The 26,294-nt window shown below is 42.0% G+C and overlaps 3 protein-coding genes across 7 annotated transcripts in view; 2 read left to right on the top strand and 1 right to left on the bottom strand.

The window, feature by feature from the left end:
- The window catches only part of LOC134646869 (polypyrimidine tract-binding protein 1-like), a 28,207-nt gene extending 25,954 nt beyond the window's left edge, over positions 1-2,253 (bottom strand). For 2 of the 5 annotated variants that reach the window (XM_063500866.1, XM_063500868.1), the window contains exon 1: positions 2,197-2,253. In XM_063500866.1, coding sequence (XP_063356936.1) covers positions 2,197-2,204 — 8 coding nt within the window. In that variant the 5' untranslated portion in view covers positions 2,205-2,253. Of the gene's footprint in view, positions 1-1,849; positions 1,979-2,196 lie in introns of those variants that run through there. The other 3 variants (XM_063500870.1, XM_063500867.1, XM_063500871.1) reach the window with 3 other exon arrangements.
- A 1,908-nt stretch (positions 2,254-4,161) lies between these two features.
- stil (STIL centriolar assembly protein) lies at positions 4,162-13,482 on the top strand. The gene is made up of 16 exons (XM_063500527.1): positions 4,162-4,226; positions 5,013-5,120; positions 5,460-5,575; positions 5,691-5,866; positions 7,237-7,484; positions 7,560-7,643; positions 7,970-8,056; positions 8,128-8,269; positions 8,352-8,432; positions 8,509-8,655; positions 9,279-10,007; positions 10,230-10,332; positions 10,418-10,637; positions 10,891-10,966; positions 11,454-11,734; positions 12,621-13,482. The coding sequence occupies exons 1-16, from the start codon at positions 4,162-4,164 to the stop codon at positions 13,195-13,197; spliced, it is 3,240 nt and encodes a 1,079-aa protein (XP_063356597.1). The 3' UTR covers positions 13,198-13,482.
- Positions 13,483-15,696: 2,214 nt separating this feature from the next.
- On the top strand, positions 15,697-25,911 carry serpinc1 (serpin peptidase inhibitor, clade C (antithrombin), member 1). Its single transcript, XM_063460293.1, has 8 exons — positions 15,697-15,763; positions 18,244-18,610; positions 21,277-21,492; positions 22,172-22,309; positions 23,146-23,364; positions 23,969-24,143; positions 25,092-25,156; positions 25,735-25,911. Exons 2-8 carry the CDS (start codon positions 18,245-18,247, stop codon positions 25,909-25,911), a joined length of 1,356 nt encoding a protein of 451 aa, XP_063316363.1. The 5' UTR covers positions 15,697-15,763; position 18,244.
- Positions 25,912-26,294: the final 383 nt, after the last annotated feature.

The following is a 26,294-nucleotide window of genomic DNA, read 5'->3' as shown; positions in this document are numbered from 1 at the left end:
GCGGTATGGCTATATGTAAAACAGGACGGCTGACAACAGCCTTCAGCAGGCTGTATCGTTTAAACATGTATCAGACTGAATTAATAGTTCATCTGCATATTTTAATACAACTTCTGTAGGTATACTGCAGATTTATCTCTGTGTAAAACAGTCTTTACATTGGAGTTTGTTGATCGGGTGCTTTGATGAAGGGCTCCTGTGAGCTTTTTCCCAGTAAAGGTTTTAATGGTGGTTACAGGAACAGCGCTGCTGTTTTGGATGCTACAAATAAGTTTTCTTTTACTCATCGTGAGCTCCCGTCTCGGTAACGGCCCCGCCTCTTGTGTGTGTCTGTTTCTGTTTAAAACTGGAGGCTTAATGTTTTCAGACTTTATTTTCACACGCTGCTCTTAAATGCGTTTGTATTGCAGGTCTGTTTTTAATCGCAGATGGGGGTGAAACGCTCGTGTTCTTGTTTCCATGGTAACAACGGCGCGCTACAGAGCCGTGCATTAATCGAAGCAAAGACTTTTTTGGAGAATTTTTCGAATTACTCGATAAATTATATTCCAATTCAAGAAATTCCTTTGTGTAAAAAATAAACATGTTTTTTTTTAAAAAAAAAAACACTACTATAAGCACACAGTGCACAAGTCCACTTAACAGCAGTTTAACTTTCTCACACACAGGTACTATATCTACATCCTTTCTGCTGCCGCTTTGACTTATCAACATGGACTGCAGGCTATACTCCAAACATGACTTGTTGGTGTTGTTCACCCCCCTCCCCACAAACACACAAACTTCCATCCAGTATGCTCGAGTTCTTCACTTTCCCCTTAAAGTGTACGTTTGCCTGTAGACAGAGGTGAGTGTCACGTAATTGTGGAACTGATTCATCGGATGCAAGTCAAAGGACACCTGCCCTTTTTAACCCCACAGCTTTTTGGAGGAAATGTACAAACAATGGGTCAGTCTCAAAAATAAAGGTTTGGTGAACAAACCCACCCAAAGACGCCTCGATATGAAAATGAATAAATGACACAAAGAGCTTGGAAAAACCAAAAAAACCCGAAACGCGTTTTACACACTAAGGTATGGCCCAGAGCAAGTGAAAACCGGCTGGTCTGGCTGAGGCCCACACCACTGTGTTCACTGAAGAGCAGCTGGAAGAGGAGCCCTCAGGGCAGGGATGAGTCCTGACGAAACACAAATATTCCATCAGGACCGTGAATGCTCCACAGCCCCCTGACTGAAGCTGAAATGACACGCATTATATTATGAGTGGACACAGCTACCAGTGTGATCAACGCCAATAACGCTGCTATTTTTCCCCGTCAGTCCACACAGTTTAACAGCAGCAGGCTTACAGGCCTCACATTCCCTCCCTTCACCAACAAAGCTGCTTTCTCCTATTCACCATCACTGCAACTGAACTCTGTGAAAAACAGCCACTTTTAGGCCCTTTCCCTAATCCAGCAGACTAAAGCAAGACACCATCTACTTTACATCTAAACCTGAGCCCACACTCAAAACAAAATCACCCCCAGAAAACAAAACACGCACACTCCTGATGGCGACTTCTACGAGTGTGTTACCGCTTCTAAAAATGCACTCCAGATGAAACATGACAATTAGGAGTTTCACTGCAGTCCTCTCTCGCTCACACACTTTACAGTACAGTTTCCGCATTTAAAGGATCAGAGGGCCAGCTCCACATTTCGGGACACACGACACAAGTGAATCTACTTTATTAATTTATGCTTTTATTCGTTTTTTAAATTTTAACTGTTTCACGTGAACGACTGCCTGGCAAAATAAACCAGAATGGGCGTGAGCCTCTAACCTGTGTGCTCTGGTTACTTCTCACCGCTCATGTATCCTATACATATCACCAACAACCTTCCAAAACGTCCCCGAGCAGAGCCTCAGCGGGTAACCGGCTCGCGCTTCAGTGCGGCCGTGATGTGGGACTTTGGAGAAGAGAGGTAGGTGCCCGCAGAGCACGGCCCACCGTGAGCTAACAGCACAGCTAACTGTGCTAGCCTCGCTTCCTGCTCCCAGCACAAAACCCACTTCTGCGACTACTCCGCGACAGCAGGAGCGCTCCCTGCACACTACAGCACCTCCGACAAACCCCGGTGCTCCCGGGTTTCCATGAAAGAGCAGAAATGACATTTAAGCGGAGTGTCACCGTGAGACTGTGGAATAACTCACCCGTCCATTGCACAACACGGAACTACAGAGCAACAGGTCCCAACAGCAGACAGCAGGGACTCCCGAGCACCGCCGCTTTAAACGGACAAGATGGCGTCCGTCGTGAGGACTCGCTGATTGGACAGCTCGCAAAACTGGTGGGCGTTCATGGGCAAAATCGTACGTTGATTGGCTGGTTGGACCCAAACTACAACAATAAAGAAGAGCTATTCCTGCGAAGATTTGCTATGAGTAAGATACACGCATTCTCGGGAAAAAGCGGATACACATTTTACTCTGTGAAAGTGGGCGTTGTCCCGACAAAACAAACTGATTATATGTCTGAAAGGGCACCTGAACACTTTAATATTTGATTTTGAATCTGCAACATCAATGACAAAACATTAAAAAACACTTTGCGTATACTGACCAGAAAACGGGGGGGATTTAGAAGATTTAGCTTGTATGTGACAGTGAATTTTATTGTGTGGTGTAAATCACAGTTCATTCTGTGCATTCGACAATAAAACCTCTTACCTTTAAACCTGGGGAAAAGGGGGATGCTTTGTATAGTAGTAACCCTGTTTTTTTCCGTGCAAGCAAGGCTAGCAGTGCTTGCCCTGTGAAATCTGAAAATACATCAATTACAAAGTACCAGAGTCCAAGATCAAGACGATTAAAAGAAAAAATAACAATAAAAGACAGGAAGCACAAAGTCATGGAAATATATATTTTAATTTGGTCCAGTTTGTATTTTTAAATTGTGTGGAATAATGTGTTTCACTGTCCCCAAGACATGATAACAAAGCCCAGAAGTGCAGGAACGTGGTGGTATCCAGCTTTAATCAACCTATTTCTGCGCTTCACACAGGAGCCTGTTGGACTGGTGTCATATAACAGGTTGATAAATAATTCCTCCATGTGCTGCTTTCCAGGAAACTACTTGTGTGCTTGAAAATGATACAGCTGAACACACAAATAATTCAACAGATTCTCATACATAGATCATGTGTTTTTAAAGGGAGACCACCTGGCTGGCTCAGACTTTTCTCTTGTAGCCCATGCTTTTTGCTGGTCAAGGTAAACTTAAAGAGGTTGACAGAAAAAAAACAAAATTCACTAACTCATCTACACCAGACATTTTAAAGCGGGTGTTAAGAACTGTAATCTCCACATTTCAGCTTTCTTTTTTCTTTTTTTTTTCAAAATAGAGTTACGACCTTAACCTCGAAATGTTCAATAATATTTTTTCCTTATGTGGCCCTAATACTCTTTCGTAGCAGAGGAATGGAAGACAGAAAAAAATACGTGTGTGAATGAAGGAGCAGAGGTAGTGAAGGTGGATACCTCGCGCTGGCCATTTAAAGAAACAGCGCACAAGCGAGGTGAAGAAGAGACTGCAGGCAGGTGGAGTGGGTGGAGACGAGTGTCAGTGTTGATTTGTGACAGAGGAATAGCAGCAAGAAAGAAAGGGAAGGTTTACAAGATGGTAGTGAGACCTGCAATGATGTATTGTTTGGACATGGTGGCACTGTCACAAATACAGGAGGCAGAGCTGAAGACTTTCAGATCTTCATTACGAGTGAGCAGGATGGACAGGGTTAGAATTAGAAGAAGAAGAAGAAGAAGAAGCGGCACGCCATTGGCCAGAGTGGCTGCAGCGGAACTTGCTATTGGCTGATTCTGTTGCCCCGCCAGTCGAGTCGGGAAACAGCGCCATAATTAAACTGTAGCCGACCTGTGTTTTCTGCGGATTGTTTGCGGCCTGATTTACTAAGATAGTAACAGACAAGAAATTTGTTCCAGGAAGGTTGGAACTTTATTAATCTTTCAGTGACCTTCCCAAAGAGTTAAGTTTTGTTACGTTTAGGCAGGTAGCAAGGGCGCTAATATGGCCCGATCGTTAGGCTAACGTAAATACCCCAGCAGTCGGTAACAGCAGGCTCAATTTAGCGCTCACAGTCTCTTCTTTCAGCGACAACAGCGATGAACTACCCGCGAAGCCTCCAGGGTCTGCCGTGTGAAATGTTCCAGGAGACTGCGAGAGCACGGTGAGTTAATGTTAGCACACAGCTAGTCGTCATTAAGCTGCTCCGTTACGGGGCCCGTTCCTTTGACAGCAGGTAATAGTTTAATAACCCACCCCCCATCTCCCAAAAACGACAAGAGAAATGAAAGCTGTCTATTCAGCAGTGGTTTGATCTGTTATGGATTATATCACAGGCTGTGAGCCTCGCGTGTTCCCCTTTATGGCAGCAGCGAAGGAGGTGATCAGATTCTAAGCTGGAAGAAAGTTGTAACTTTCGTGTTGACTTGACTTGGTAACGTCAACAAATAATCTTCCTTCCAGGCCAAAACACTGCTGAAAACCCACACTTACTATAGTCAGTCTCTAGTTTCCTCTGGACCTCTTTTCCCCTAGCCTCAATCAGCATGGATGCCATTCTCCCATTCCCATTTGGGCAACTCTAGGAGTATGAATGTTAAATAGAAAGCACTTAGGTGATTGAGGCAAGTACTCAGAGTAGAAAAGCGCTATATAATTTGCCATCTAGATATCTATGTATAAACTGAACTGGTCTGTGAGTTTCTGTGAGCTATAGCTAGCCTAGATTTAACAGTGAATTGAATAAGCTCTTTAAAAACCTTATGTCAACATTGCTGAAGAAGACCAGAATATACTTTGAGACTTGGACTCTGAATACAAAAAATAAAATTTCTTGTCATTGTTTAATAATTACATTTTTGTGACTTAATTTAAATGTGAATTATTTTGTTATGAAATATAACAAAAGCTGTTTTTGGAGTGTCCCCATCTTATCTCTTGTGCTGTACAGGAACTCAGTGAACCCTCGGACACCACTGAGTTTCCCTAAATCCAGATCAGCTCTGTGGGACAGCAGCCCCATGGGCGAGAAGCTCTGCCTTCACCTCAGCTCACACAGGTAACTGCTTCCTTGCTGATCAATAGAACTGGTTGTGCACTGTTGTAGTGAGAGCACATTGTAGTTGAGATCTAGACTCACTGCTTGCGGTCTGCTAATGTGTGCTAAAGCCTGCTGAAGGAAAAGACTGCATACTAAGTTATTAAGATGGTTATTAAGAATGGATACTTTTCACATTTGATATCAAGGAAAATAAGATGCTTTTTTAAACCACATAGAGCAATAAAAACATGACAGACTTTTACACTTTATATTTTATTCACTGAATCAATAACAAATTTAACCTACTATAATCTTGTCATATTTAAGTGACAACAGATGAGGTATGTGTCTCTGCAGGAAGCCTCGGTTGGTGCTATTAGAGAAAACTCTTCGTCTGGCGCATCGTCACGCCCGTCGCAGTAACAAGCCCCGCCTCCACTGTTTCTTATTGGGAACGGTTTCTGTCGATTCAGGTCAGAGGTTAACTTCAGCTCATCCTGAATGCTGATTCAGCTCTTTTATAAATGTGTCTGTGGCATCGAGCACCTTAGTCCAGCTGTCCGTCCTCTGTGTGTTGCTGTGGTTCAGATGAGGAGGGCATCACAATCACCCTAGATCGCTTCGACCCGGGTCGGGATCAGGCCGGAGCCTTGGGTCAGGTTCCCTCTGCTCCTCTGCCTGGAGACGTCCTGGTTCTTTGTTTATTCTCCTCTCAGACTGAGACTGTCGTCCAATCAGAGGCCGAGCTCCATCACTGCTTCAAGGTGAGTTTGTTACCCTTCAGCCTAGAGCTGGGTGATAGAACGATAACGATATGTATTGCAAAATAACTTAAAATTAAACTATTGCGATAGACCTCATCTCTCTTGCTTTCTTAAAAAGAAAAAAAAGAACAGCCAATCCAAATTAAGTAGTGCAGAGCCGAACCAATCACAGCCGCAGCGTCACATCACGTGACTTGTTACGTACAGCACAAGTGCCAAGCCGCACATGTGTATTTGTTTGGGAAGCAGCCAGCCTCTGTGCCGCCTGGGAAATGGAGGAAATGAGTGTGCCGACTAGAGAAAAATCGTATGTATATGTGTGTATATATATGTGTGTGTATATATATATATATATATATATATATATATATATATATATATATATATACATACACACACACACACACACACACACACACACACACACACACACACACATACATATATATATATGTATATATATATATATATATGTATATATATATATGTATATGTATATATATATATGTATATGTATATGTATATATATATGTATATATATATATATATATGTATGTGTGTGTATATGAAGAATGTTCAGTTAGCATCTTTATTTTAAAACTGTTTGAAAAGCTAAGCTATACAACAAGGAGAGATTGAGAATTTCCTTTTAGTTCTCAGTTTGATATTGACAAAAGTTTGTCTGTTCTTCTGTAAAACAAGCTAAGATTTATTTTTAGAATTAATATTTTGTTTCTAAGTGGAATTGACAATTTAGTAGTCTGTTTTGTTTGTTCTATTTTGAAACTTAAACGCTTTAGCGGCTGCCTTTTGTGTAGTTTGCAATATTTGCCTATTTATCTGAAAAAGTCTTATGTTCCTTAAGTACATCTACCCTGTTGAACTTATTATGGGAAATAAATATTTAAATCAAAACAAGCTGCTGATTATTTCACATTTTACTTGTGAGCAACGGCACATTTAAATCTTACAAATATAGTTATTTGGCTTATATCGTGATATATATCGTTATCGCCTGAAATGAAAAAAACATATTGTGACATGAAAAAATCTTATATCGCCCAGCTCTACTTCAGCCCTTCCACTTCCTCTAGTGGCCACTTGAAACTGCCTAAAGATTACACAGACGAAACATTTCCCAGCGAATGCAGCACATGATCAACTCTTCTTACTACAATGGTCTTGGCATATGCATGCTTAGACTGACACAGATGTGGTTTTAGGTGGAGCACAGCAGCTGCTGGTGTTCAACTCAGCTGTTCTTGTGATTTGGCTGAATCACAAGAACAGTTGCCTTAAGACACTTTATATTGTAAGGTAAAGACTCAACAATAATACAAAACTGTGTTGACTGTGTGTTGGTGTATTAGGTGTTGCAGCAGTTTGTGAGCAGCCGACAGACTCTAGATCTGTCTCAGCTGCTAAAGGTCAAAGGGCATGTGGCCTGCTGTGAGCAGAGTGATGCTGCAACGTTTACCCTCAGCTGGTCAATCATCAGTCCGTCTGTCAGCGTGGAAGTGGAGCCGGTCAGAAGTGTCCCCATCATCCCGACTGCTCTGTTCAGGAGTCTGACCAACGTAAGCAGACCGCTGGGGCGTGACAGCAGCCGACAGAGAGGGTGAGAGAGCGAGAGTTCATCACCACACGTCTCGGCCTCTAATCACGTTTGCTGACGTCTTAGTTCTCTTTTCAGGTTTCTGACCATGGACCAGACCAGGAAGTTGCTCCTGCTGCTTGAGTCTGATCCGAAAGCCTCCAGCCTGCCGCTGGTCGGACTGTAAGCTTCGCCTTTCATCAGACAACCCTGGGGGGGGAAAAAAGTCCAAATTATCACCTGGTAGTTCTTTTGGGATGTGATTAGCACTGATGTATGAGTTCTACTTTTAAAAATTGTTCACATTTTAAGAAATTCAGATTTTAATTTTAGAATTATTAATGAGAGGCACTTGTATTTTTTATGAAATGTTCTACTCCGAGTAGGAGTACCGAGAAAAAATGATGTGAAAGATTTTTTAGATGAATTCTAACAGTCCAGATGTGAGCCCAGATGTTTTTGCTTCTCTTAAGTGGGGGTATTTCTTTCTGCTTCCTGTCTCGCGACAGCTGGCTGAGTGGAGTCACACACATCTACAACCCTCAGGTGTGGGCCTGGTGTCTGAGATTCATGTTCAGCTCCACCCTCCAGGACAGGTGAGGTGACGGTGGCAGAAAGTAGTGGATTGGACGTGTACGCGTCTCTGATTGGCTGTGCTGTGTTTCAGAGTGCTGTCCGACGGTGGCTTCTTCCTCCTCGTTGTGTTCGGTTGCGCTCGCAGAGCTCCTCAGTTCTTCCGCTGTCGAGGCTCAGGACCACAGCTGGACTGCCAGCTGCTGACGGCTTCACACACAGCCACTCTCTACCAGGTAACACAGCACCTGTTTTAAACTATTGCTCCTCCTCCTCAGTCATTCACTCATGATCAGCTGTGCTGTGTATGCTCAGCAGGCAGTGCAGGTGGATGGGAAGACTCTGCAGGTGGAGCTGACTTCAGAGGATCACAGCAGAAAGTTGGAGGTTTTCAGAGAAGCTCAGATCTCCTTCAGCAGGCAGGCCAATGAACTAGTTAGAACTTGTCAGACAATTAGCAGTGGTGACTAAAAAGTGTGTTAATGCTCGTGTGCTGATTGTTTGTGCCCTCAGAGCGCCTCCACCCTCTGCTGCCCTTTCTGTCACTGATCAGGACTCTGGAGTTGAGGATGATGATCTTTCTCCACGGCCGTCCCCGAGCCCTCATACTCCAGCTCACCAGGTCAGTCACAGAATGGGCTCGGGTCAACGCTTCCGTTAACACACTGTGGGGGTGGTTTGGGTGGTGTGGAGATGTTTCTCAGATGTGGAAAATGTTATGTGTGTGAGATGTGAGGTCTGACCGTTCTGCGGCTGTGCTGATTTAACATTAGTTTTCCCAGCCCTTAGGATATCTCAGGCTCAGGTGTTGGGAATATTTTACTTTTGTGCGTCACGCAACTTGCAAATCCAATATTTCATGTTCATCTCCTTTTTCCTAGCCTTGTTAATAGAAATCCACAACATTTGATTCAAATGTGGGTGTGCACTTTATATGATACTTTTTTGGTGCCCACTCCTGCTTGCTGACAAAACAACATTCGTCATCTTCTTTCCTCCTTTCCTCCTCCTCCTCCTCTTCCTCCTCTTCTTCTCTCTCTCTCTCTGGTTGGGGTTAGTAAATGGTTAGTGCATGTTGATGTTGCTGATTATGTAGTAGCAACTTTGTGCTAGGTGGGTTTTTTTTGTGGTCTTTGTTTTTAATGTGGTGTAAATAAAGTTGTGTTAAAAGTCAAAAGTATGTGTGTGTGTGTGTCTCTGTCTCTCTGTGTCTCTCTCTCTGCAGTAATCTGTTGTTCCTTTCAGGCTCGGCGGGTGGAGCCATCTGTTCCTGAGCTCTCTCTGCTGATTGACTCCAGCTTCACCTGCACTCAGCCCAATCCTGCCTCTGCCTGCAAGCCTCCAGCTCATCCACGTGGAAACTCCTCTTCAGCCCCTAGAACTCCTCCTTATCTTCAAAGCACCCCCAACCCCAACTCCAACCCACAGCAGCCCTGCAACTGCTGCTCTAACCATCCCTACAACTGTACCGCCATTATTGCCTCCCCAGGTCTCCCTCCTGCTGCTTCACCTGTGTCCCATCATAATGATCCTTCTCCTTCTAGTCTCATCCCTGCTCCTCCTCCTCCTCCTCCTAGCAACCATCCATCTCTTTCTGTACCTCCTGCCTCCACCACTCAGTCTGTTCCTCCATCATTCACTTGCCCTGCCCCCTCTCCATCTCATCAACATGTTTCACCTCCACACTCCTCCAGCCACCCAGCTCCCCTCAACCCTGATGCCTCTACTCCTCTCTCCACCTACCACCACTCTCCTCCCTGCACACTTGTCCGCCCTCCTACTCCTTCCTTCCCGTGCAGACCCCCAGCCTCCTTCCCACACTCCCATGCAGCAGCAGACCCTGTGTCCTCGCCCTGGCTTTCCCAACCCTCCTGTATGAATCAGTGCTGTTATCAGGCGGGTAGAGTTGTACCGCCAGACACCTACCAGCTCCTCCTCCATCAGGAGCACCAGCTGCGCCTGCTGCAGGCTCAGGTAACAGTTGTAATCTTTCCACACAACACAACCAGAATATATACGTCATTAACAAGAACAAGGACTCGTCATTGGCACACAGGGAACCAGGAAGAGGCCTGAAACGGGCACTGTGGCTGTATTTAAAGGCTTCTGTGGATAGCAGTGCTGGCTATTTTCAACAAGTACTGTTTAACGTGGTTGCATCCTTGCTGCAGTTAATATTTTCTGATAATCGGGCAGGTCCAGATGCTCCTGGAGGCTCAGAAGAAGCTTCAGTCCTCTAACCAGTCCCCAGGTGACATACACACACCCACGAGTGTGGCCAGCATCGCCGTAGAGACAGGTGAGTGTTTACTGAGCAGTCAAATCACCAGGAAGAGGCTTATAGCTCACATCATCACCATTTTTTCCCATCACTTTTTTTCCAGGTGCTAGTCTGTTCTGGGGGAGTCCTGCACAGCCCACCTCACATCAGGAAGAGCAGGTGCACCCTCCCTCCTCTACTGGGCCCCCATCTACACCCAAGCCTCCACCTTCATCTTCCTCCTCTAGCCCCTCAAACTCTTCATCATCACTCATCAGGCTTGCGGGTAGTGCTGACAGTGACAGAGGTCATTCAGCTCCCTGCTCCCCACCTGGTGTGCACAGGTGAGACCAGGTGCCATTTAAAGAAAGTAATTATTTTTAGCTCAAATTTCTCTGTACTGCAGAAGTACTGACATGAGATAAATCCACTCAGTTAATGGGTCTTAACTTCTGCTTTCATGGTTTTCTTTTTGTAAATTGATGGTTTAATTTGAAGTGACACTGAATAAAGCTGTGGTGCTGCTGAAGCTTAGCAAAAAGTTAAACCACTGTTGTGGAGCTATCTCACCAGTGCCTTTGCTCTTTTCAACATCAGCAGTCCAGTTCTGGGAGAAAGTCTCAGCATGTACAAACCTACAGAGGAACAGCACACCTTCTACCACAACCTCATGGTGAGACAAAATAGTATCTGCAAACTTGTTTGATGCCAGGTCTAATAAAACACAACAGTTTGAATCTGCAGTCAGAATGATAGGAATAGACCCTTCCTTTCCAGAAAGCACTGCATGAATCTCTTGGCACTGCCCACTGCTGGGGAAGTGTTGCCAGTCATTGATGTAGGACAGCATTTTGGAGGATTTATTGTACAGAATTGCTTGATTTTTTTTTCCTCCTCCTCCTGATGAAAACATAATATGTCAAACATTAACAGAAAAAACCCACAAGGATCAGTCAAAGGAGCAATGACATCACTGTTCAGTAAAAGTAACCTAAAACACAAAGATTGTGTATCTTTACATTTTAATTCCAAATTGAACTACTTTTTTTTCCCTTTCCATTGGTCAGTATGAATTAACACTGGGTTCATTTGTTCTCTGTGTACAAAGGACAGAACTGTGCATGTCATATAAAGATAATTACTTTTGCTCTGTGTCTCAGACTCAACTCACCAGTCGTCTTCAGGAGTCACCTAGCAAACAGGAAGTGGAGGACGAATCCAGGAGGACGAGGAGTCTGTCAGCAGTTTCTGATTGTTCTCAGTCCTTCCCATCCATGTCGTCCTCTTCATCCAGCAAGAAGAAGCAGCAGCAGCAGAGTCCAGTAGAAGACCCGGTGGTCAGTGCTACACTGCGGCAGCTGCAGCAGCTCGGAGTCCACGTGGACGAAGAAGTTCTGACAGAGTCTGGCAAAAACCATCGGAAAGCTGTGGAAACTGCCAGGTACTGAAACGCCTCACACACGGATTTCTGTGTGCGCCACCCTTAAACATGAAAGTAATACTCATCTAGAGCTGCAGGCTCCTACTGCAGCCTGCTCAACTGTACTACAGACTGCCGCTTGAACTTGGGTACAGGTTCATGAATCCAGATTTCAGTGAAGCTTTCTCTGGTCCCCTCCCCAATCAGACCAGGAGTGACATGTTTAGCCGCATGTTCTCCTGAAATTGCTAACTCTCTGAGTGGTGTATGGAAAAAATGTCTTCTTAACAGATAATTGGGAAGTTTCAAAATTTAAGTGATCTCACCACTTGAATCACATGGTGCATCTTTTTCTGACGTATGGCATGGAAACTGAATATTTAACAGTCCTTGAAAAGAGCTGTTTAATTTTTCTTCTAAAGATTTTCTAGTCAAATTGAATTTTACAGTAATGCATTACAAAGCAGTGGGGAATAAATTGAATCGCAGTAGATATCTTTCTGAAAGCCCTGTGTCATTTTAGGGATATGATTACGTTTTTACTGTTATGTTCTTAAACGCCATGTGCCAAGTCAGCGCAGAACAGCTACCTAAACTATACTCCCACAAAGGTTAATTGGCTTTTTGACAGTGTTACATTTATCACTGCATTCAACTCTGGATACTCTGTGTACTCTGGAATTGAAGGCAACAAATCAGAGATGCCTGACTCCCCTGTGTAACTCTCAAATGCACAGCCTAAATCAGATAAGACACAAGGAATTTGCATTTCACTAAGGTAGATGAAAGGTCTGCTTTATCTTAACTATGCTGCTACACTTTATCCTGTCAGTGTTGGAATGTAATGCATCTGCACAACAAGTTCATAGCCGATGTTATGACTGTTTTTCTCTCTGTGTACTGTCAGCACTCTGGCCAGCATCAACCCGGCAGCCGTACTTTCTAGACTGAGTGTTTCTGAGCCGACAGCCAGCACTCTGTGTCCAGGAGGCAGCGTGGATCTGAGCCTGGAGGCCAACGCCATTGCCCTGCACTACTTGAGTGACTCTCAGCTCAGCAGGCTGTCCTTGGGAGGCCACATTCCTCATTCTAGTCTCACTCCCTCCTCCACCAGTGATTCTCTGCCATCACCTAGTAACATGTCTCTGGCCACCAGAAAGTACATGAGAAAGTATGGGTTGATCGAGGAAGAGGATGGTGAAGATGAGGAGGAGCAAAAGGAGGTGGGAGTTCAGGAGACATCAGATCGTGAGCCCCTGACAGAAGCTGTGAATGCCAGGTTCCTCCCACAGAGTCAGCTGATCCAGGATCTGCGCCCCAAAATGCAGCTATTAGCCAACCACACTGAACCACATACCAGTGACAAAAAGAACCATTCCAACAGGCAGCCATCTTTTGTCAGCACAAACCTCCGTCAGACAGAGGGATCACTGGGAAATATCCTGGACCTGAGCCGCCTGAGACAGCTGCCCAAACTCTTCTGATGCCCACATTACCAGTAAAGCAACCCCATATTGAACTCTAATATGCACTAAGCCTTTATAAATAGTTGAAGCCTGGTGTGTCCTAGGTACTCTCAGCTGGTCTGATAAACCAGTGTCCTGGTTTCCATGGACACTGGCTGTCACTGGAAATTTGCCGTCTTTAGTCCTAGCAATTCTCTGGGATGCAGAAAAATGCTGGAGGCTAAACTATTTAAGATAGCTGCTCAAATTCTTATGACACCGTGTATACCAGACTAAACAAACCTCTTAAACTTTAAGTGGAATTTGCTTTGCTCAAGGAGCTCAGGACTGTTGCTAATACGATTTTTTTTTTTTTTTTTTTTTTTTTTTTTTTTTTTTTTTTACTGGAAACCTGGTTTCTTTTTAAAAACCATTAAAGTTTGAATGGTGTGCTCAGTGTGTTAATGAACTAATAGTCTATTGAGTTGATCAGATTTGTGTGTTTGATGGACTTTTTGTGTCATATTTTCCTCTTCTGTAAAATGTCTCATGAACAATTTGTTTTAGTATTTATGAATCCACAAATAAAGTTTTCCCAGGAAATTCTATTAAAACTGCAGCTGATGGTGTTGCTTACTTCAGACGTCATCTGGAAATGTGCTGTGTTAGAAATGAGTGTTTCCACACCCACCAGAGCTTCAGAACCAGAACTCTGCCCGTGCCGGAGCCAAGGAAACGTGATCATTCTAGAAAAGTTTTTTGTTTGTTTGTTTTTTAAACTAACCATCACCTAGTAAACATATTAGCTATGGCATTACTCCACATAAATAGTAGTCAGCATGTTCGTTACTTGATAAAGTTTTCTAACTCCTAGCTTCATCTTTTACAAAGTTCTCGTTACTGTAATGCATTTAGTTCAACCTGCTGCCTTCAGTAACAATCTTGTCACTTAGTGGTGCCCCGTGAAGCTTTGCAGTCTCTCTGATCGTCTCCTGGTGACTGTTGGCTGTCATCTCCCTGCTTGCAGCCAACCCCTCTTCTGTCTCACCTCTGCGGTATCCTGTGCAGCAGGTCCATTTGGTTTCTCCAGACTAATCAGGATCCCCTTTAAATCCTCTGCTGCCTTGCTTGCGCTGCTGTACATTACCAGCCTGCTGTTGTACACATGTAGTTTGGCAGGAGGCGGTTTTCCCTCTCCCACAACGTTCTCCTTTTTGGTGCCTAAGGCTCTCTCTTTGCCAGAGTTTCTGTGGGTTAATCATGTTCAAAATGTGTCCTCCAGTCACCACAGAGTATCCCCTTCTTTTTCCATGCAGTGAGGAGCATCGCTCTTTGGTTTGAAATTCTTGAAAGCATACAAACCATTGACTGAGGCTACACTACTCTGGCCTGAGAGCTCTGTGGCATTGTTGTATTTTGAGTTTCACTTCATCTTGGGGCACCAGCTCCTTTTAATAAAGTTGTCTATATGGTGCTGGATGTTGTTTCCTTCCAAACCTTCTTGTATGCCCTCCAGGTTAGTTAGCTTCATTTGCAGGCTTCATTGTTTTTAACTTTAATTCTGAGCATTTTGTGGCTTATGGTACTTTGGAAAACTGTAAATAATGACTGAAAGGCAATAATAAATATAATTATTACTGCTTATTGTAGTAGTGGTAGTAAATTTAAAGGCTTGTGTATAGATTTCTAAGGCAGCCAGGCTGCTGATTTCTTTGCTAAGTTCAAATGAATCCAGGTATGAAAATATAACAGATTAATAACTGTTTTTTCCGTGAAATGTTTGTATGCATAATTTATGCAGACATTTGTGCCTATGAACTGTTCGTAAATGACACCCACTACAGGAAATGAGAGCCAATGTTTTTACAAGTAATCCTTGAAGCTCAGAGTACATCTCTAACATGGCCTTTTCATAGTACACAGCTCTGACCTTGAACACCGACTGTCCAACCACCTGCTGTTGAAATCTGTTTTCACATACAGACAGTCAGAAGTAATCGGGTTTTCGGGCAATGGTTTAACTCACCAGGTTGAGCAGTTGGCCCATTTGCTGTCGAAGTGGCGCGGGTTTAAATCTGCCCTGTGTTGCCTTTTGTTGTGTTGTCCTCCTGCTCTCTCTCACACAGCTTTGCTGTTAAGGTAAAGACTAAAAGAGTCCCAAAGTATTTGGAGAAGAAGGCTGCTTCAAAGAGATTGTGGAGTTGAGTTTAAAGATCATTTATCAGACAGAGGATGAACTGAGGTACCTCACCAAGTCAAGCCTGTTTTAATTCAAATGTAACATTTTCCAAGAATTGTTTCTTAAACATTTTTCATAAAATCTAATATTTAAATATGTGATTTGTGATCATAAGAAGACATTTTGTTCCAGTAGTGGTAAAGAATTTGTTTTTCTAAGGATGTTTTGTTGTGGGATGACTGCTCCAGTCATCAGTGTGTGGGCGAATGCGTCTTTCTGTTGATGGCTGCAGATTGTTCTAACTAACAGTGGATCAATGTCTCAAAGGTTGATTTGTTGTTTGTGTGCTCTGCAGGACACTGACCTGAGTTCAGCTCAAACTGCACAAATCTGCCTGTGTGAACACTCACGGCTCTACCTGGTCAAGTAAGACCCACTGCTTAATTTTATTCTTTTTCTTCTATAACAGTAAGACTGGTAGACTAGACTAGAATATTGTGTTTGTGATGCCATACAGCAAACATGCTTTAGTGAAGGAAATGTCTTATTTTAAAAATGTTGATGATCTGGTGCTTGATAGGGAAAATGTTTCTGGTTGTTTTGAACTTTACACGCTTGTGACTTGAATCTGATTACGTTTATGCTAGCCTTGTATTCAGTATTGATGTTTAAAGAGTATATTGTATTTTTGTTGATCCTGGCTGCTGTTTTTAGCAAAGTTAATGCTCAACATGTGTAAGAATATGTTCCTGGTGTTTTGTGTTATATGAAGTTCATTGGCTTTGAGATTATTTTAGTTCTCTCTTAGATTGCTTTTTGTCTCTGTGCTAGCTCTGTGCTAGCAGTGTTTGGAAAGTTTGGCTAAAAGAGCTGATGGTGGATAGAAGATCCAGCTTTGTACAAATGAGCAGTTGAAGATGACAGAGATGGAAGGAACTCTATTCTATTTGTCTTGTTGTTATTCCAATAGTGTATGTTCATACAAAATAATAGATCAGTGGATAAGTTGGTATATACATCCATATATGTACATACAGTACATCAAAAACTATATTCCAATCACAGAGTCCAAAACTACAATTCAATTCAATTTTGTTTATATAGCACCAAATCACAACAATAGTTGTCTCAAGGCGCTTTCTCTTGTAAGGTGAAGACTCTACAAAAATACAGAGAAAAAAGAGAAAATCCCAACAATTAAATGATCCCATATAAACAACCACTTAGTGACGCTGGGAAGGAAAAACTCCCTTTTAACAGGAAGAAATCTCTGCCAGAACCAGGCTCAGAGAGGGGCAGCCATCTGCTGCGACCCGTTGGGAGTGAAGGGAGGGAGACAGGACAAAGCCATGCTGTGGAAAAGGGCCAGAGATGAATAATAACTAATGACTAAAAGCAAAGTTGTGTATAAACACACAGTGAGTGAAAAAGAAACACTCCCCCAGCAACCTAGGCATATTGCAGCCTAACTATGGGAGGATTCGGGGTCACCTGATTGAGCCCTAGCTATATGCTTTATCAAAAAAGGAACATTTTAACCCAATCTTAAAAGTAGAGAGGCTGTCTGTCTCCTGAATCCAAACTGGGAGCTAGTTTTAGAGAAGAGAGGGCTAAAAGCTGAAGGCTCTGCCTCCCATTCTACTTTTAAATCCCATAGGAACCACAAGTAACCCTGCAGTCTGAGAGTGAAATGCTCTGTTGGGGTTGTATGTAATATGAGGTCTTTTAGAAAAGATGGGACTGATTATTTAAGACCTTGTAAGGATAAGGATTTTAAATTTGATTTTGGATTTAACAGGGAGCCAACAAGAGAACCCAGTATGGGAGAAATATGCTCTCTCTTTGTAGTCCCTGTCAGGACTCTTGCTGCAACATTTTGGATCAACTGAAGGCTTTTCACAGAGTTTTTAGGACACCCTGATAATAATGACAAATGTCTAGCTTAGAAGGATTAAATGCACAAACTAATTTTGCAGCATCACCATGAAACAGGATATTCCTAATTTTAAAGATGTTGCGCAAATGGAAGAAAGCAGTCCTACATATTTGTTTAATATGTGCATTGAAGGACATGTCTTGGTCAAAAACAACTCCAAGGTTCCACAGAGTGTTACTGGAGGCCAAGATAATGCCATCCAAAGTAAGTATCTGGTTAGACACTGGTTAGACGTTTAGGGGTTTTGTCTGAATTTAGAAGCAGGAAATTAGAGTTCATCCAGGTTTTTATGTCTTTAGGATATTCCTGCAATTGAACTAATTGGTGTGTGTTATCTGGGTTCATGGATAGATACAGTTGTTTGTCATCTGCATAGCAGTGAAAATGCTATGCTATGCTATACCGTTAATGATACTGCCTAAGGGAAGCATGTTTAATGTGTACAGAATTGGTCCTAGCACTCAACCCTGTGGAACTCCATAATTCACCTCGGTGTGTGAATAAGGCTCTCCATTTACATGAACAAATTGGAGTCTATTAGATAGATATGGTACAAACTGCAACGCAGTACCTGTAATACCTGCAGCGTGCTCTAATCTCTGTGATAAAATATTATGGTCAACAGTATTGAACGCTGCACTGAGGTCTAGCAGGACAAGCACAGAGATGACCCCCACTGTCAGAGGCCATAAGAAGATCATCTGTAACCTTCCTGAACTGAAACTCTTCAAATAAAACATTCCTATGCGTATGATCAGTTAGCTGTTTTGCAACTACTCTTTCAAGAGAGTTCTCCAGTGTTGATTTCATTCTGACTTAAGTGTTTATGAAAAATGCACTCAATTGTATGTAGTATTAAAAAGGTCTTATGCTTGAAATTGACAGACTTCCAATGAAAACTTAGAAAACTGAAGTCAAATGGACTGAGCTGCAATATTATAAGCTCACTTCTTGCTCGTCCTTTTTCCAGGATGAGGTTTGCCGATTGCCTGTTGGTTCTGGTGTTCCTGCCATTCCTCTCTGTTGCCATCGCTATAGACATCTGCTCTGCCAAACCCAAAGACCTCTCTCTGGAGCCATACTGTGTCTATCGCAGCCCTGAAGCTGAGCTCTCTGAGGGCCCAGCGCTGGAGCCTGAGGCAGTCCCTAATTTCACCAATCCCCGAGTATGGGAACTGTCAAAGGCCAATGGACGCTTTGCTCTGTCACTGTACAAACAGCTGGCTCTTGGTAGGAGCCCCGAGTCTAACATCTTCATGTCCCCCATCAGCGTCTCCACCGCATTCGCCATGACCAAACTCGGAGCTTGCAATGAAACGCTGAAGCAGATCATGAAGGTGAAATGCTGCATCATTGTGATTCTTTAGTTGTAGATGAAGATAACCGCACCCCCACCCCAAAGCTTTTGTCAATATGTTCCCATGTGCTTTTTTAACAGACAAAGGGATTTTCAATATAGCATTTTGAATCATAAATCATTTCTGTTTGCACACAATAATAAGATAATTTCAGAAAAAAACAAAATTTACCAGTATTGGTAGGTCTTAACATCCAGCTTTATGTGAATTAAAATGATCAGCGTGCTAAAACAGAGCTTTTCCCTATTTTCTAATATGAAGCATTTCAAAGATAAATCAAAATATAACTTTAATTTAACACCACCTGCAAAGTGAAACAATAGTGGGTGTGTTATGCTGCGGGGATGCTTCTCTGTGTCTTGAACTGGGAATCTCATCAAGATGGGGGCAATTATGAAGAAAGGATATATGAAGATTTTGAAAGAAAACATCAAAGAATCCGCATCAAAACTGGGTCTCAGTCATTGCATTGCCTTCCAACACAACAACAACCCAAAACATACGCCGCTTCTGGTGAAGAACTACCTCCAATGTTATTAACTGGCCTGCACAAAGCTGTGACTTGATTCTGACTGAAAATCTCTGGGGTGAACTGAAGACCAAGGTCAGTGCAAGAAGATTATCAAATATGGAGGAGCTGGAGATTTGCTGAAGAACAATGGGCTGGGATTGGTAAGAAGATGTGTGTGAGACTTGCTAAAAAGTACAACAAAAACTGCAGGCTGTTATCCAGCAAAAATAGATACACGTTGACTTTTAGCACTGCAATAATAAACTTTTGTTTTCTTTGAAATAATGATGTTATTGTGTGCAAATAGAAATAATTTATGCTTTCTGAAGGAAACTAGTATGTTGGAAATGTTATCATCTGCTCTGTTAAAAGGACACTTGGGAAATACTTTTTTTTTATTACATTTTTGTAGGGTGACTAATAATTCTGTTTTCATCTGTTTTAGTTTTGAAAGTTAGTCTGTCCATTTTTACACAGGACTGAAGATAAGAACAAAAATCTAAACAGCTACAAGAAGCAATATGTTTCACACAATATATGTGTTGACGAGTCAAAACAGCAGACACATCATCAGTGAAATCTTTGCAGCAGACAGACTCACACATTCAGTGAGCCACTATATTTGCCTGAATTCAGTCTTTGAATAGAAACTGTAATCTTACCAGTGATAGCAGTTTCTGTTTGGAGTGGTTCAGGTGGATTGTCTACCAATCAGAACGTCGGTGAATCAGTCCTTTATTCTACAGTCCATGTGTTGAAGTGTCCTTGGGCAAGATACCCCTCAGTTCCCCTATTCATTGGAGTGTGTCTCTGAAGTTTAGATAAAAGTGCTTAAGTATAGATAAAAGCACTGCATGAATGTGTGTATGTGATTGAGTGAATGAGACTTGTATTAGAATATCCTTTGAGGGGTCACAATTGAGTAGAAAGGAGCAATATAAGTACCAGTCCATTTACCATTGGCACCACATACCCATGCCATTAGGGGACAGTCTGCTTCAGATCATGAGCTGTTTCTCTCCTTCTTTATAATGTTTTCTTTCCATCATTCTGGTACCAGTTCATCCTGGTTTCTTCTGTCTGCCTTTATGGGAGAGTACCGTAGAGAGGACCGTCCTCAATCGCCCTCTTAACTCACACGTGAACAAGACCCCAGGATACTTACTTACATACTAGAGAGTATGAAAAGTGTGGCGATAGCGAGTGTGAATGTAGGAAATGGTCTGGGGGTTTAATCAAACCCAGGGTCCCACACTTAACCAGGGTAGATACCAAAAAGTATTCTTGACTCTTGGGTTTTCGTGGTCTTCTAGGTTTTTTGGTATTACTGAGCTGGCCAGAGCATTCCTTTTTAAGCACATGACTGTTTGTTTGGCAACCTGTAGAGCTTTTGCTATCTTTCAGATATCTTTCAGACCACATATTGAAAGTTTCAGTTTAAAACTATGAAATGGAAGTTTAGCACTGGGTATCAACTCCAGATTTTAAAAATCTGCCTAGTTTTGTCATGAAATACCAGGGGAAGAGGTCTTGCTGGGCCATGAAAATGCTTTTCATTAAACTGTCCAATAAGTTTTGAGCCTGTAAAAATTGGGAGAGTATGCATAAAAATGGTTGTAATTCACAAACAGTTAATTCAATGCTTTTGTTGATCTCCTTGAATTAAAGCTGAAAGTCTGCACTACAATCATATCTTGATTGTTGATTTAAAAGGGTTGTACATGGCCTGGTAGACCGAAGCTGAAGCACCTCACGCAGGAGATGCATCCTAGTCAGATACCCAAACTACCTCACCTAGCTCCTTTTAATGTGGGAGAATAGCAGCTGTACTCTGAGTCCCTCCAAACTTTCTGAACTACTCATGCTATCTGTAAGAGAAAGGCCAGCCAACCTTCAGAGAAAACTCATTTTTTTCTATACCTAAGCACTTTTAACCCAACGTTCACACACTTACACTCTGATGGATGCACTGGGGACCACTTGAGGTTCAGTATCATGCCCAAGGATATTTTGCCATTCAGGCTGGAGGAGCCAGGGATCAAATCACTTTCTTGTTAGTAGATAACTCCCTCTACCTCCAGAGCCACAGCTATCCCAATTTTGTAGCTCAAAATAAACTTTTTATTTTCTGCAGGTATTCCAGTTTGATACCATCAAAGAAAAGACATCGGATCAGGTCCATTTCTTCTTTGCCAAACTCAACTGCCGTCTGTACAGAAAGAAGGATGAAACCACTGAACTAATATCTGCCAACCGACTGTTTGGAGACAAATCATTAACCTTCAACGAGACATACCAGAACATTAGCGAGACAGTGTATGGAGCCAAACTGCTGCCTCTCAACTTCAAGGTAATAATGAAAAGAACTCAATTTGAGGCAACTTTGAACTCTGGAGCCTAGAATTTATGGTGCTGCCAAATATGAATAATAATAATAATAGTCAAAGAATCGCCATCCTACAATAGCCCAGACTAGAGTGGTTGGTGGTTATGGCCTTTGTCTTTTCTTCAGGTTGATTTTTGAGAGGTCAAACACTTTTAGGTTTGACTTCGAGCACACCGATTTACAACTTACGACAGCTGTCGAGTTTCCAGAAAGCCAGTCGCACACATACAAACAGTTTACACTGATGAGATGATTAAATGAACCAGCCAATAAGCCTGGATGCAGATCCCCCAGTGTAGCAAAAGTATTCACACTGTAAGCTTATAAAGATAGTGGGTGGACCTTTATATTGTATCAATATATAGTATGTATGTAAACTATTTAGTTTGAACATCTGGATGCTTTAATATTCAGGAAAGTCAGGCTTAGAAAAAAACTTTGTACTGATTAGGATTGGGAGTGGTGTGAAACAGAAACTGCCTCGCTCAGTTTAAGGTATACTGCACCTTTAAATAGTTAACATTAAAATCCCATTTTCCTTAAATGTCTAGGGAGGCTGAGATTGCCAATTTAGCATTATTCACAAAAGGACATTGATCTGTCTTACACCAGTTATACTGATAACCTTGTGTTTGTGGTGTAGGAGAACCCAGAGAGCGCCCGGGTCACCATCAATAACTGGATTTCCAACAAGACAGAGAACCGAATACAGGACACGCTGCCAGCTGGGTCACTGGATCGCACCACAGTCCTGGTGCTTGTGAACACCATCTACTTTAAGGTACATCATTATTGCAGGGTTTGTACCTGTAAAGTGCCTTGAGGCAGCTGTCATTGTGATTTGGTGCTATATGAATGCTGCAATTTGATCAAAATGTAAAAAGTTCTTCCTTGTTTTTACACTTTCTAATATCCTTATAGAAAGTAACCAGAAGGGAATATTTATATGTTAGTCAGGACCATCATCTCAAAACATGGAATTCTAATGGAAATATCGCTGCATTTCCTAAAATCCATATTACATTTTTTTCTCACTCTAAAACACCTTACCCATTGAAACTTTGTATTTTAAGATTAAGATCTGAGATTGAAATAAGATTTTTAAAGACATAAAATAACTGAGGAATTTAATCTCTGGGCAGCACATTGGTGCAGTGCTTGGATTAGTGGTTGATGGGCGCGTTATAGCTTCCACTTTCTTGAGTCTGCTTATGTCTCAGTGAGTAAATTTCATGTAGTGAGGATAAGGCACGCTCCAGACCAGTCTATGAACCGGCTTTTTCTTTTTGGACATTTACTTTATTTGATTTAGTGAAGTTACGAAGCCTTTTAAGTGGTCTTATTTTTCTAGAATTTTTGAACCCTCCTAATGTTTTCAGTACAGCCACATACATTTTCAGCTACAGGCACAGAACGCTAAATCGTTGGGGGTGATGGTATGGAGGAAAACACGCAGCATAATTGCTTTCTCTAAACTCTGAGTATCAGTATCAAGGGATATGCATTCATTAAACATGGGTCAGGGGTCAGGTGGGAACGTCAGAATTGTCAGACTTGGAGTGAGCTAACAGGGAGCTTATATAATATAAGAAACTGAGCACACTTTCTGCCTCTTAGGGTCAGTGGAAGAACAAGTTTGATAAAGACCAGGTGTTCATCGCAGACTTCCATGTCAGTGAGAGTCGCACCTGCTCCGTCAACATGATGTACCAGCAGACCAAGTTCAGGTACAAGTATTTCCCTGATGACCATGTGCAGCTGCTGGAGATGCCATATCGTGGAGACGACATCACCATGGTGATCATCCTGCCAAGCAGAGAAACAACACTCAGTCAGGTAACCCTGACCAGCAGGTTCATTCTTCTGTGTTTTCAGCTCATCTTGTCTACTGTTTATAATTATGTATCAGTTATAAATGACTTAGAAAAATACAACCATAACATTTTCTGTCCCTTTCACACAACATGGAAAAGAGCAGTTTAAAAATGATAAGATAATTATAATTGCTATCAGACCTACATTGATGCTGCTTATTATTGTTTTTAATGAAACTTTTGGGCTCTTTTGCCTTTATTGAATAGTACAGTGAAGACACACAGGAAAGCAGGGAGAAAGCAGATGGGGAAAGACACACAATTAGTGGCCTCAGGTCAGAATTGAACTAGGGCCCCTGCTACTCCTACTAGTTATTTTACACTTAAATTGGCCATACCAGACTAATTAATAAGGAATTATTATTACATTAAACAGAAATGCAGAATGTAAATAACAAATACAAACTTTTGGTCTTTTGTCCTGCTACTTTTTATTTATTTTTGAGCTACAGAAAAAAAAAAAGCATTTTTAAAGATATGTTGTAATTTAAGAGTCAAATGTTGACTGGTGCATATTACATTGCTGTTGTACTTCACCTCTGTGCTATGTGTACTTGTTTGTTGAGGTGGAGGAGAGTCTGGACCTGGCAAAACTGAACAGTTGGTTGGATCAGATGAAGGAAACAACTGTATCTGTTGAGGTCCCTCGCTTTAAGGTGGAGCACAGCTTCAGCTTGAAGGAGAAGCTTAAGGAAATGGGATTGACTGACCTATTCAGCTCTGACAAGGCCAGCCTGCCAGGTACTTAAACCTGAACTTTGGATCTCAGTCCAAAGTCCACATCAACTGAATTAAAAGTGAATTTGAGTATTATTTTTGATTATACCATTACATAATCAAATATAATTATATACATGTTATTCAATTATATTTAGTCAGTCTGGTCAAACACGATACATTTTGTCCAAACATTTAACAGTCTGAACATTTTTGGAATTTATAATTAATGAAAGGAAGTTACAATCACAGCATCGTAAGATGCAACCTTATGTACATCTTTCACCATCTTACGATGCTGTGATTGCAGCCATTCCCCAACTTTCTGTGTGTGGTACTCATGGCCACTGATCAGAGCTCATTGATCAGTCATTTGATCAATGAGCTCTGATCAGTGGTTGTTGATCAATGGTCATGAGAATTTGCATATTAATGATCAAGGAACTGACCTCCCAGTCCATTGTTCCCTCAGTGGTGCTAGTTTCAGTCCTTATGCAAATGTGCTGTTTATAAGATTGGGGAAACCTGCAGTCAGCAGAGACTGTAGAAGTCACTTGGATGAGTGACGAAACGTTTCTCCCACTGAAAACGCTTCGTCCAGATGAACAGAATCAACTTTGGGGGATTTACTTACCTGGATGATTGAGCATGCATCAAGAAAAAAAGGAAGTTTTAATTTTGATTTTTTTTTTTACCACAGGACACTTTGTAGAGAGTAACTGTCCAAAGACCAAATTATATTATTTACTGAAGATTCATGTCATTTAAATCAAGTTTTGATGCAAACATAAATGGAGGAGACCCTGCAGCATGGTGTGTTTTGATGGCTTCTATTAAGTGGTCTGCGTTTTTATTCTGAATATAGAAGGGAAGCAGAAAAAGTCAACTTGACCTGTTGTTGGTTTTGATTATGGCAGTTATAAATGAACAGTTAAGAAAAAACCCACAAAATTCCTTCTGTCTGTGTTTCAGGGATGCTGGAGGATAGCAACTTTGGCCTCTACATCTCAGATGCCTTCCATAAAGCTTTCCTGGAGGTCAGTCAAATACTATCCACATCACTTAGAGTATGTTTTACATTATACAAGTCCTTTTTTCCAAGTGTGGGTCAGGACCATTGACTGTATTTGAATGATCAGCGTGGCTTCCAGGTCTGAGAAGCAAAGCCAATGCAGAAGTAGGAAAAGAAATTGTTTTCCTATGAGCTTGCAGGTTTTCTTGGTTATTTCAGTCCTGAGATGGTAAAAAACATGACAAACTGGTGGGTAATGGCTACATACATTTCTACAAACACCCTATGATCAGGACTAAGGGGTGAGGGGATGCTTCTGTAATGAATGATCACATTTGAGTGGTAGTGTTTCCATTTTAAATGGTTTTTGAACAATTTGTCTTCAATTTCCAGAAAAAATTTTGGAAAAAATGTTTTTCCCTTAAATGTTATTTTGGACCTTTTTTTGTATATCATTTCGTTTGGTATTAAAACATAAACGTCTAAATCCATATTGGTATGTTGACAGTTGATATAAATTCAGAGAGATGCATTTATACGAGTTCATCTCTCAGACACAGGTTTTAATTTTAGTTAATAAGCAACTGTGTGTGCTGTTTGCAGGTGAATGAGGAGGGCAGTGAGGCGGCAGCAGCCACCGCTGTGGTGGCCGTTGGACGCTCCTTCAATCCGTACAGGGAGGTTTTTACAGCCGACCGGCCGTTTCTGCTGCTCATCAGAGAGACCACCATCAACACACTGCTATTCACTGGCCGTGTGGCTGATCCCTGCAACGAATAAAACCCTACACATGAAGCGATCACTGCTGTATTAAAAGCCGCAAATCGTAAAAATATAGTAATAAATATTTCAAAATGTAAATATACTGCATAACAATTCAGCACTGTGCTGTATGATGTGGAGCTAATGCAAACTTCATTTTGCAACATTATACACTACACACGCACTCAAGAGTGGCGTTTGATTTTTAACCAAAGTTTTAGACATTTGTTCTGTACTTCAACTTCATTTCATTTAAATCCATCCATCCATCTTCTTCCGCTTATCCGGGGCCGGGTCGGGGCAGCAGCCTAAGCAGAGAAGCCTAGACCTCCCTCTCATCAGCCACTTCCTCCAGCTTGTCCGGGGGAACACCAAGGCGTTCCCAGGCCAGCCCGCTGGCG

Source organism: Pelmatolapia mariae, linkage group LG17 (genome assembly GCF_036321145.2).
Source record: "Pelmatolapia mariae isolate MD_Pm_ZW linkage group LG17, Pm_UMD_F_2, whole genome shotgun sequence".
NCBI classification, from domain to species: Eukaryota; Metazoa; Chordata; class Actinopteri; order Cichliformes; family Cichlidae; genus Pelmatolapia; species Pelmatolapia mariae.
The sequence above is the reverse complement of the archived record's forward strand: the minus strand, read 5'-3'. Positions and strand labels throughout refer to the sequence as shown.